This window comes from Lagenorhynchus albirostris, chromosome 3 (genome assembly GCF_949774975.1).
Source record: "Lagenorhynchus albirostris chromosome 3, mLagAlb1.1, whole genome shotgun sequence".
NCBI classification, from domain to species: domain Eukaryota; kingdom Metazoa; phylum Chordata; class Mammalia; order Artiodactyla; family Delphinidae; genus Lagenorhynchus; species Lagenorhynchus albirostris.
This window is the reverse complement of record NC_083097.1, coordinates 143822484-143835129: the sequence shown is the minus strand read 5'-3', so window position 1 is coordinate 143835129 and position 12646 is coordinate 143822484. Positions and strand designations below refer to the sequence as shown.

The window sequence follows — 12646 nt, the reverse complement described above, 5'->3', positions numbered from 1 at the left end:
CGGGGAGAGGGAAATAAATTATCCACTGTGTTAGTCACGAGAGAACAGAACCCCTATTTTTATAGGTTTCCATGGTACTTTGCAGCTGTCAGTGTACGGCTGCCTTCAATTAGCACACACGCAATGTTAAGGTGAGTAGCAGAGATGCCACTGTTCCACAGAAAGAAAAACATTATTAATATGTGGCACTCCAGAAATAATTATGCTGGGACATTTTCCTTTTACTCACTGAAGAGTACATTTAAAGACGCCTCTTGCCTACACAATTCGTGTCAATCAATCAAATCCCTGCTCTTTAACATACATATTTTAGCTTAAATGGAACAAAATAAAGGAAAACTACTTAAAAAAATTCTTTTTCTCTTTTCGCCTACCATCTAACCTGATGGTCTACCATAGGTCAGCTCCACTGCAAAGATTCTTTGAGAAAACAGAGAAAAAGCAACCTTCCCGCCCCTCATGCGGTTGCTGCTGACGCCACCATGATGCCATCTCCACTCCAGAGGAATCCGAAGAGACTCAACTAGCGTGAGGGAGACCGAGCCAGTGGGTGCTGATAACGTGTGTGTCTTCCCAAATGGAATCTACACTAGTCAGTCAATCAATCAGACTTCTGACCTTTTCCTTTATCGAAAAGTTCCAGGTAGGAAATGTGAGTCGGAGACTTCTTTTATAGATACGATGCTTCCTGACTACTTGGGCAGAGGAGTCCAGCTGGCCTGGCCTCTGAGGCCCTGGCTTTTGGGGTAGTGCGCACCTGTCACGACTGCAGCCCTCATGCAGAAAGACAAAATCTACATCATTAATCATCTGGCAGAGCAGAAATAGAGTCATGGAAACAGGCTCTGTCGGGGGATAAACAGTCCAGCAATGACACCATTTATCTAGCGCCAGGACACGTTTATCCTCGGCCAATGGGCTAGCCCACCGACATTATATCTTCCTTACCTGCACAATTCCCTTTTCTTGCCAGCCTGTGCACTTGGACTGTACGTCATGTCGAACAGCAAGAGTAACCACGAGGCGGTCAGAAACCTTTGAGGTCTTGGCAAGAGAGAGACCGCTGAAGGGCTCTGTGACTGTAACAACCCACTCATCACACAAACCCTTGGAAGAAAGGGAGGCTCAGAATGGGACCAAAAAACAGGTGGGCTCAAGAGACTAAAACCACCTTTGAGAAGGTAACTGTGTGTGTTGAGTGCTGGTGATGGAGAGGTGGGGGCAGAGTACAGAGGGATGAAAACTGACATTTTCACATAAATATAAATATTTATGTGAATAAATATTTATTCAGATATTTATTCTGAATAATTCTCCTGCATCTGATTAAGTCCTTTTCTACAAGATTGACCTCTTGCAGAGTTAGTTTGCTAGGGACTAAAGCAGCAAGCTGAGGGGTGGGAGGTCTGGAAGTCCTCCCAGGCTTGGTAACTCACGCCTACCTCTGGCCGAGTCTGGGGGTGAGGGGTGGTGGTAGGTGAGGGGCTTACCTTGCACCACTGTGTAGGAGGCCTCCACAGAAGACAGGTTGGTAATGACAGTGACATCGTCATCACGGTTGGAGTTCTCAATGTCAATGGTGATGGATTTCTCCATTTCCCGGTGTAGGCTGGTCACCACCCCCGTGGGGCGTGTCACATTGGTTAGGCGGCCCTCGTGGTCATAGCTGGAGAACAGACACACTGGTTAGAAACACAGTTCCTGGGACTGAAGGCTTCCCCAACACACAAGGGACAGACTCATGGTGCCAGAGAAAGAGAAACTGGCAGGTGGGGTGGCCAGATGGTGCAGCACGCTGAGGCGCCTCGTCACAATCATCAAAACTCCAGCCTGGGGGCTTCCCTGGTGGCACAGTGGTTGAGAGGCTGCCTGCCGATGCAGGGGACACGGGTTCGTGCCCCGGTCTGGGAAGGTCCCACATGCCACGGAGCGCCTGGGCCCGTGAGCCATGGCCGCAGAGCCTGTGCTCCGCAATGGGAGAGGCCCGCGTACCGCAAAAAAACCAAAAAACAACACTCCAGCCTGCCCTGAGAAATGGTGATGCTTTTCTACTACCCACCGATACACCTGAAACACCTGAAAACATACATTTCACCTTAGGCAGGGGGTACTTAACCAAGTTAGTTAGTGAGAACAGCAACTTTATGCTCAATTTATGCTGTTTGATTTGTGTTCCACAAATCAAAGGACTGAATAATGAACAAACAAATAAAATCTGAACAGACCAATTCCTAGTAAGGAGATTGAATCGGGAATCCAAAACCTCCCACCAAACAAACAAAAGTCCAGGCTCACTTGGCTTCACTGGTGAATTCTGCTAAACATTCAAAGAAGAGTTAATACCAATTCTTTTCAAACTCTTCCAAAAAATAAAGGGGAGGGGACACTCCAAAGTCATTTTACAAAGCCAGCAGTACCCAAAACCAGCTAGGGACAGTGCAAGAAAAGACAGTTACAAGCCAATGTCTCTAAACATAAATGCAAGACTCCTCAACAAACAAAATATTAGCAAACCAAATTCAACAGTACATTAAAAGGCCCATACACCATAATTAAGTGGGAGTTAGTTATTCTAGGGAATGCAAGGATGGTTCACATTGGCAAATCAATCAATGTGAAATACCACATTAACAAAATGAAGGAATAAACCGTATTATCATCTGAATAGATGCAGAAAAATTCAAGGACGTGGGTACAGAGGGAACATACCTCAACCTACTAAAAGCCCACAGCTAACATCACACGCAATGGTAAAAAGCTGACAGTTTTTCCTCTAAGATCAGGAACAAAAACAAAGGATGCCACTGTATTCAATATAGTACTGGAAGTCGTCTTATCCAGAGCAATTAGGCAAGGAAAAAAAGGCATCCAAATTAGAAAGGCAGACGTTAAACTGTCATTATTTGTATATGACATCATATTACGTGGAGAAAACCCTAAAACCGTCACTCAAACATCTGTTGGAATAAATAAATTCAGTAAAAGCTGCAGGATACAAAATCAATATATAAAATCTGAATTGCATCAAGAAAAGAATAAAATGATAGCTAGGAATAAAGTTAACCAAGGGGCAAAAGGCCTGTACATTGTTGTAAGACACTGATGAAAGAACTCACTCAAAGAATACACAAATAAATGAAAAGATACTCCATGCTCATGGATTAGAAGAATTAAACTGTCCATATTACTCAAAGCAATTCCCTATCAATCGAAATTCCAATGGCATTCTTCACAGAAATAGAACACTCCTAAAATTTGTATGGAAGCACGGATATCCTACTAGCCAAAGTAATCAAGAAAGAACAAAGCCAGAGGCATCGTGCTCCCTGATTTCATTTCGTGTGGCACTGGAATAAAAAACAGCCACACAGACCAATGGAACAGAATCGAGAGCCCAGGAATAACCCCACACATACATGGTCAATTAACTTATGACAAAGGAGCCTAGAATATACAATGAGGGAAAGAACAGTCTCTTCAAAAAGTGGTGTTGGGAAAACTGCCCAGCCACATGGAAAAGAATGAAACGCTATCTTATGCCACTCACAAAATACCACTCACAAAATTAACCCAAAGGGATTATAAACTTGACTGTAAGACCTGAACCCATAAAACTCCTAGAAGTAAATATAAGGCGGTAAGCTCTGTGACATTAGTGTTCGTGATTTTTTTTTTTTTTTTGCATTTAACACAAAAGCAAAGGCAATAAAAGCAGAACCAACAAGTGGGATTATATCAAACTAAAAAGCTTTTGCCCAGCAAAGAAAATCATCCACAAAATAAGGCACTATATGGGCTTCCCTAGTGGCGCAGTGGTTGAGAGTCCGCCTGCCGATGCAGGGGACACGGGTTCGTGCCCCGGTCTGGGAGGACCCCACATGCCGCGGAGCGGCTGGGCCCGTGAGCCATGGCCGCTGAGCCTGCGCGTCCGGAGCTTGTGCTCCGCAGCAGGAGAGGCCACAACAGTGAGGGGCCCGCGTACCGCAAAAAAAAAAAATAATAATAAGGCACTATACTGAATGAGAGAAAGTATTTGCAAATCACCTATCTGATAAGGGAAGAATATCCAAAATATATAAAGAATGCATACAACTCAATAGCAAAAAACGCAAATAATTTGATTGTAAAATAAGCAGAGGATCTGTATAGACATTTTGCCAAAGAAGACACACAGATGGCCAACAGGTACATAAAAAGATGCTCATCGTCGCTAATTACTAGAGAAATGCAAATCAAAACTCCAGTGGGGTGCCACCTCACACCGGTCAGAATGGCCATCATTAAAAAGGCTACAAGTAAGAAATGCTGGAGAGGGTGTGGAGAAAAGGGAACCCTCCTACACTGTTGGTGGGAATGTAAATTGATACAGCCGCTATGGAAAACAGTATGGAGGTTCCTCAAAAAACTAAAAATAGAGTTACCATATCTAAAAATAGAGTTACCCTATGATCCAGCAATCCCACTCCTGGACGTACAGCCGGACAAAACTATACATGCACTCCTATGTTCAAAACAGCACTATTCACAATAGCCAAGACACGGAAGCAACCTAAGTGTCCATCGACAGAGAAATGGATGTGGTACATATATACAGTGGAATACTAATCGGCCATAAAAAAAGAAATGAAATAGCAACATGGATGGAACTAGAGATTATCACACTAAGTGAAGTAAGCCAGAAAGACCACATGATATCACTTATATGTGGAATCTAAAATATGACATAAATGGACCTATCCATGAAACAGAAACAGACTCGTAGACCTAGAGAACATACTTGTGGTTGCCAAGGGGAAGGTTGGGTGGGGGATGGATTGGGAGTTCGGGATTAGCAGATGCAAACTGTTATATATTAGAATGGATAAACAACAAGGTCCTACTGTACAGCACAGGGAACTATATTCAATATCCTCTGATAAACCATAATGGAAAAGAATATATATATATGTATGTAAAACTGAATCACTTTGCTGTACAGCAGAAATTAACACAACATTGTAAATCACCTAGACGTCAATAAAATAAATTTTAAAAGGTACAGATTTTCAGTTTTAAAATAAATAAATGGGCTTCCCTGGTGGCGCAGTGGTTGAGAGTCTGCCTGCCGATGCAGGGGACACGGGTTCGTGCCCCGGTCTGGGAGGATCCCACGTGCCACGGAGCGGCTGGGCCCGTGAGCCATGGCCACTGAGCCTGCGCGTCCGGAGCCTGCGCACCGCAACGGGAGAGGCTGCAACAGTGAGAGGCCCGCGTACCGCAAAAAAATAAATAAGTCATGGGGATCTAATATACAGCATGGTAACTGTAGTCAATAATACTGTATTACCTATCTGAAAGTTGCTAAGAGAGTGGAACCTGAAAGTTCTCATCACAAGTAAGACAGTTTTTGTAACTATATGGTGACAGACGTTAACTAGACCTACTGTGGTGATCATTTCGCAATATATACGAATACTGAATCATTATGTTGTACCCCTGAAACTAATATAATATGTTAATTTTACCTCAATAAATAAGAAAATTAAACAATTCTACGTGTATTGATATAGGGTGCTTAGTGTCCCCAACTCTTGCTGCCAAGCAGGGACAATGTGAGAAGTGTATTCTGGGAGCCCCAGGCAGTGATTTAATTCCAATCTACTGTGTTACCTGGACACCTACGACGTGTAGATTGCTGCGCTTCATTGTGAGATAAACAGTAGGAACTGGAGAGTCTACTTTTGGGGAAGAGCAGGTTGGGGTTGAGGCCAGACTCTCAGGGGCCAGAGGGAGAAAATAGTTCTTCTGTAACTTTCAAGGGAGATTCCACTTCGATACCCATGGAGTGAGTATCTCCAGATTCAGGTCTCTTTGCAAATAAGTCTGCACATCCTGGCAAGGAGTTATGAGTTCCAGTAATGGGACCTCATGGCGACCCAGTGGAACCAGTCCTGCCTTGACTCATGTGGGGCTGGAGGCTGCGTCTGACTCGTTTCTTCAATGTCTATTCACTGACTTCCTACTATGTGTCAGGCACCGTTCAAGGCTCTGGGGACGCGGCTAAGAACAAAATGGATGAAAATCCTTGCCATCATGATGTGTACAAGCTAGATGGAGAGAGTCAAAATAAACTGAAGTCTAAACTGTAGTGTATGTCACACCCTATGGCTACTACGTATAAAAGAGAGAACTAATGAGAACCTACTTTACAGCACAGGGAACTCTACTCAGTGCTCTGAGTAGAGCACTAAATGGGAAGGAAATCCAACAAAAGAGGGAATATATGTACACGTATAGCTGATTCACTTTGCTGTACAGCAGAAACTAGCACAACGTTGTAAAGCAACTATACTCCAATAAAAATTAATACAAATATATAGAGTATGTCAGATGGTGACAAGTGGAAAGGATTAAAATCAAGGCGGGAGAAGAGAGAGAGCACGTGTAGTGGTGGTTGTAATTTTAAGTACAGTCCTGTGACTGTCAGGAATACAGGCCACTCTCGCCCAGTCCGAGAACTTAGCAGACACCACAGAACCTCCAGAAGGCATTCCCATGTCTGCTCCATTCCTGCCGAGCTCTCCGTGAGGCACTTCCCGACACAAAGAACAGGTGGGAGAAAGGTAATAGTTAAAGGGACCCACTGCAGGCTCCTTGAATTGCAGTGCCTGCTTATTCTAGGAAGTAACTCTTGAACCCTACTCCATGGAAAGGCAACTTCCATCCCTCCCTCTGTCCCTCTGATCCGATATTCACTCCTTCCCCAGTTGCTCGGTTGGGAGGAGTTGCTCAGGACTGGAATAGCCCTTTACAGTTTCTCTCTTCTGGAGGGCCTGTCCTTGAGGGTGACGTGTTTTCTGTTCCTCTGGGCCCCAGGTTTACTAAGGCAGGCTCTGCCCTGGCAGGGGCTGGGGGCGGGGCAGAAGTACGGGGGCATGGGGAGAGAGCAGGATAAATTCAAAGTGGAGTAGTAAGGGAAGACCAAATGTGAAGACTGCACTCTTCAATTCTGCTTCTCCAAAATGAATCTCTATCTACCTGACTCCTGTATCCACTATGCAATTGGTGGTTTGGAATCTGAGGGGGTGGGATGGAGACAGAGGTGTGACAAATCAACTGCTTCTCTCAATGCCATTAGCATCTACCCTTCGTTGAATTTCTATATGCCCGGTGCTTTGCTAATTTCTAAAAGTATCAATATATCATCTCAGTGAATTATCACAGTGCCCCTATATGGTTTGCATTATTATCCCCACTTGACAGATGTATGGACATAGAGGATCAGAGAGGTTAAGCAACTTGTCCAAAGTCAATAAGTAAGTATATGGCATTCATGTCCTTGTCTTCCTGACCCCAAGATCCGGGAGCTTTCTGGTATACTGTGCTGTCTTCTGGGGAAGGCTGTGAAAACCTGTGTTCTCTCAGAGATATACCCACCAGGCTACGTCTTCTATCAGGACCCAGTGGCCTACATCGGGGGAAAGTTAAATTCCAAGGCTGGGGCTTCCTGGAACTTTCTGAAACCGACTGACCATCGACTAGAGCCAGGATAATTCAATAGTGTATTTTCCCTCACCTTTCTCTCCCGCTCCCAGAGTCAAGGAGGAATTTGTCTTTAGGGGTTGTCCCTTCCCCCAACTTTTGGGACAGGTGAGTTCCCTTCTGGGATCCAAAGGAAGGCAGGAGTTCCCAATTCTACTCCCAGCCCCGCTTCAGGACACTGGTGTGTAACGCCGAAAAGGCGAGACTTGGAGATCTGGAGTTGAGTCGTGCTGACTCTCTCTGTGGCCTCAGGGGCGGGGTGACGGGGGTGGTGGTGGCTTCACGTCTCTGAGCCTCAATTTCTTTATCCATAAAATGAGGATAATCACACCTGTACTTAGAAGGTCGTTGTGACGGGTGGGCGGACGAAAGGCTTCTCTACCTATAAAGCACTATGGAGAAGGCAGGTGTTCTTACAAGCACTCACTGAAGGACAGATTGTTTTCTAAGAGCCTCAAGGCCTCTGTATGGTTTTGTTCATCACTCTGTTAACTCCTTTCTCTAAAGTTTTCGCTAAGGCTACTGCGGTCCCCACGGGAAGTAGAGTCTGTCTCTGATTTTTTTTTTTTTTTTGCGGTACGCGGGCCTCTCACTGTTGTGGCCTCTCCCGTGGCGGAGCACAGGCTCCGGACGCGCAGGCTCAGCGGCCATGGCTCACGGGCCCAGCCGCTCCGCGGCATGTGGGATCTTCCCGGACCGGGGCACGAACCCGTGTCCCCCGCATCGGCAGGCGGACTCTCAACCACTGCGCCACCAGGGAAGCCCTGTCTCTGATTTTTAAACGACCAACTTGCTGACCAGGTGTAAAACATACCACAAAACGGAAAGAAATTACCAAGAAAGCCAGACGCATTGAACCCCTACAACGGAGAACGTATGATCATTTACCAACTCAACAGTACGGAAAGAAAAGCAGCTCTTCATATCGAGAGAGAAAAATTATGCTTCCATGTAACTTCTGAACGAACATTAGAAAAAGAAACAAACCAAAAAAACCTTAACCTTGCTTTCATTCAGCTAGGGGCCCCTTCTGGAAAATACCCTCCCAGTTAGAGTTCCTGTCTCAGGATGCACCTCAGTCTGGATGAACTTTGTTACTACAGCTTCTTAAGTCAGGCCTACTTCAGGCTGGCCTCCTGAGGGTGACACCAATTCTCTCTGAAGTGCACTGGGTCTTCAGGTGCAACTTCCAGAGGAGAAGATGAGAATCTAGGAGGCGTTTGGGTTGAAGTGTAGCTTTAGCCTAACGTGGTGTGAGAGCTAAAGGTGGCACTTAGATGGCGCCTTCAGGGACAGAGTCACTGGCTGATAAAGTGTGATCAAGTCCCAGCGTCTGGAGGATATCAGGGTGCTTCAGGAGTCTGAGAAAGACAGCTTGGCCCAAAGAAGCAAGGAGAGCAAGGGCAAGCAATTCTGCAGTGCAGCCGATCTCCAGGAGGTGGCAACAGCCTCCTTTACAAGCTCCCAAACCCTCTGGAATGCAAACAGGAAGTGCACATCCCTGAAAGTAAAACTGATCCACAATGAGGTCTTCTGTTCTCTCCCCTGTCCCTCTTTCCTTCTGTGACAACACCTTGCCAACTCACTAAATTCTCAGCTGACAGCAACACCTAGACCGAAAGCAAGCAACGACTCCAAATATATAGTGGTTAGCCAGATCTTTCACCATCAAGGAGAGCCAGACACTTATAAATTCCATCCCCGTCTCAGCCAGCGAATCATGCCTTCGCAATTTCCTCCCACCAGCGTGCCACTGGTTAATACCTGCAGCAGCAGGCAACTGGACCAAGAACTGCCTGCAGGCGCGAGGGAAAAGAGCTTTTTGGTAAAACAAACGGCGGGACTATCAAGTATGAGATAATTGTTAGGGGAAATATGCCCAGCTCTCACATCTTTTAATATACCTAGCACTTTATCTGTATTGATCTGCTTCTGCTAAAGAGGAAATTCAGAGTTTATCTACCTGTCTGTGCAATCAAGTGTGTTGCTGGACCTATCGGCAAATGACAGGAGCCCCACCAGGATCCTGCCTTTTAGTTTCTCATTTCCGCACCCATGGCAAACATGAATAATCAGCAAAGTTAATCAACACTTGATGTCTCAGGCGCTGTGCGTGTCCAATATCCTGAAATTGGAATGGCAGGCAGGCAACAGGCATTCCCAACTCTTGCAGGGAGGACGTTCAATACCAGACACCCAATAGTGCAAAGCATTTAGGAGTCAGGGGACAGGAATATCCTGGGGCATTAAAGTTAGGAAGACAACACGAGTAAACGATTCTAAAAGCTACACGGACGGCCAGTCCTGATGCCGGCGAGGGTAGGGTGAGTACTGTTAGGAACGACTTTAAAAACCTACTTACTCATAGAAAGTTGTCCATCCGGTTTCATCACTCTTGGTGGCTAGGAGGCCAGTGTTCCCATCATAGGTCATGAGGCCAAGCTCCAAGTTCTGCGTGGACACGACTTTGAGACCTCCATTGGTGCCCACTGTGAGAGTGATGATCTGGTTGTCAGGCATGAGCAGGTGGCGGGGCATGCCACTGCTGTCCCGACGGATCTTCAGGGAATTTCCATTATTGTCAATCAACTCAGTGACATCACTGTCAACACTATACGTGAAATTGTACAAGTACTCCCCTGTCACCAGGCTCACAGTGTACTGGTGGATGCCATCGGCGTTGAAGACGTACAACTCCTGTTCTCCGGGGGATGCAGCCTCATACTGGTTGAAAGCATTCAGAACGGGCTTGTTCTTGCTGACCGCCCTGATCCGAATATTTCCAAGGTCTGCGACGTAGATGGTACCATCGGGAGCGACAGCTAAGGATGATGGGGAATTCAAGATGGCATCAGTCGCATAGGCATCATCTCCTGCGTAGCAGTTGCAATTGACATCGTTTTTGCAGTCACAGTCGGAGGCTGCCCCCGCTAAAAGGCAGATCTCCCCATTGGTTGTTACCTGGCGTAGACGGTTAATCTTCTTCTCGTCTGTCTCGGTGATATAGAGGACCCCAGTGTGAGAGAGGGCAATGGCACTGGCTGACTCCAGAGCAGAGTGAATGGCTAGTTTGCTGAGCGAGTAGTCAATGCCAGGAACCTGGCAGTGCATGGGGCGTCCCGCAATGATGCTGACTTGGTGGTTCTCGGTGATGCGAAGGATGACGTTGTTCTCTAGAACATACAGGGAGTTGTCCATGGGGTTGATGGCAAGGTCTGTTGGCCATTCCAGGCGAACCTGTGGATGATACGGCACCAAACTCAAGAACAGCCTCTAAGGTGCTCAGTTGTTTAACTGTGCAGGGCACTTCTATTGATTTTATGCAACTGGGAGAAAAGGCTTACTTTTTTTTTTTTTTTTTTTTTTTTTACTAACACACTGTACGAGACGCGCCCATCACGGAACCAATGGCTCATTGCCCATGCTGGGTGTACGCGATAGCGAAGAAGTAACTTGGAACAGACATCTCCTGCTCTATCACTTGCTGTGGCTAGAGTAGGTCATGGCTAGAGTAGGTCACCAGTTCTACCCATGATGCTCTTGACAGCCCCAGATAATTGGACCAGGGTCAGAGTCATCACATACAGTTAGGTGGTTCACAGCACAGAGGGCTAGTGTGATGCAGCCCCATACTCTGCTCACCAAGCTGTGGCCCTGAGGAGGCTAGGTTCATTTAGCATCTTTACCTGATTCAGGACAAGGAGCCACGCGGTTTAGAAGGTGTCCCTGACCCAAGGACAGCCAATGCACAGGCTGGCCAGCGAACTACAACCTGAGTGTTTGCTTGAAAAAGTGTACTGGACCAAACACATCCCTTCTCTGCAGAATCTGAAATGAAAACCTCAGTAACTAGTGGTCAGTTAGTTGAGGAACTTGAGCTGAAATTAATGAAGTTGACCGAGGGTGGAAAAGGCCCTTTTGGAAGAGTAAACATAGACTCCAGGTTGTTGGAAGACCCTTATATTCAAGTCCTATTTCTGTAAATCAACTATACTCCAATAAAAATTTAAGAAAAGAAGTATAAAGTCCCGTTTCTCCTGTGGTACATTCGAGTGAGCCTCTGTTCACTGCCAACAGGTAAGAACCTGGACTAAAAGACTATCACTTGGGGGAACATCGCAGAGGGATGTGCTTTAGTTACTACGCGCAAAGTAAAGGTTTATCTAGTGAGGATGCGATCATTTCAGATTAACAGGGAAGTTCTGATTGACACGTAATACGTATGGTACATTCTCAAACCTGCAATAACGATGAAGAAGAAAGGTAATTACACAGTAACTCCTACTCTATAATCTGACAAGGCTGGAGTGTGTCACCAGCTCCACTCTTCTGGGCAGAATTTCCCTCTCCCATTCTCTTTTCCTACTTCTCTCTCATTTCTATCTGACATGTCCCGTTCCATCCTGCCGTCTAGCTCACCTGAAGCCTTCTGCAAACAAACCTGGGATCTGTATCTGTATCACCTCCTCCCCCTCCACTTCTGACCCAAACACGCCCCAGGTGAGAACTTCAGGCCCAGAACCAGGTGTGGCATAGTGATGAGAAATGAGAGAGAGAGAGAGAGAGAGAGAGAGAGAGAGAGAGAGAGAGAGAGAGGGAGGGAGAGAGAGAGGGAGAGGGGGAGAGAGAGAGAGAGACAGAGAGAGACAGAGAGAGAGACAGAGAGAGAGACAGAGAGACAGAGAGACCCACCTGGGCCACGTCCATGCTGGAGTCGCAGCTCAGTGGCCGGACAGCAGTGAGGTCATTGGAACCCAGCAAGGTGGAGATGATTCCATTCTGGTCAACCTTGCGGATCATGGTGGCGTCGACAAAGTACATGAGCCCGTTCTTGTCGACTGCAATACCTGAGCAAGACAAAGAGTGGGAGTGCGTCTCTTGGCAAAGAGCAGGGCTGGCAGGATGGGGTTGGGGGGTAGGGATGCCCTACTGGGGAATTCCCTTCTTGGAGTAGGGCCCTGACTGGAGTAGCACACTGAGAGCTGTGCTCTCCATCTTTTAGGGTGATGCCCTTTCTCAGGGGCGCTGTGCTAGATCTGCCTAATGCCTGGGGCGCTGGCTGTTTCACCACGCAGCCAAAGAGCGAACCTTGGGCTGCAGGTGAACGAAGGCTGCAGATGAAGGA

General features: G+C 46.5%; 1 protein-coding gene across 1 annotated transcript in view; it reads right to left on the bottom strand.

The window, feature by feature from the left end:
• Positions 1-12646, bottom strand: part of TENM2 (teneurin transmembrane protein 2) — a 1157329-nt gene that overhangs the window by 50582 nt on the left and 1094101 nt on the right. The window contains 3 exon segments of the mRNA XM_060144169.1: positions 1491-1666; positions 9884-10758; positions 12214-12368. Of these exon segments, the coding sequence (XP_060000152.1) occupies positions 1491-1666; positions 9884-10758; positions 12214-12368 (1206 nt within the window).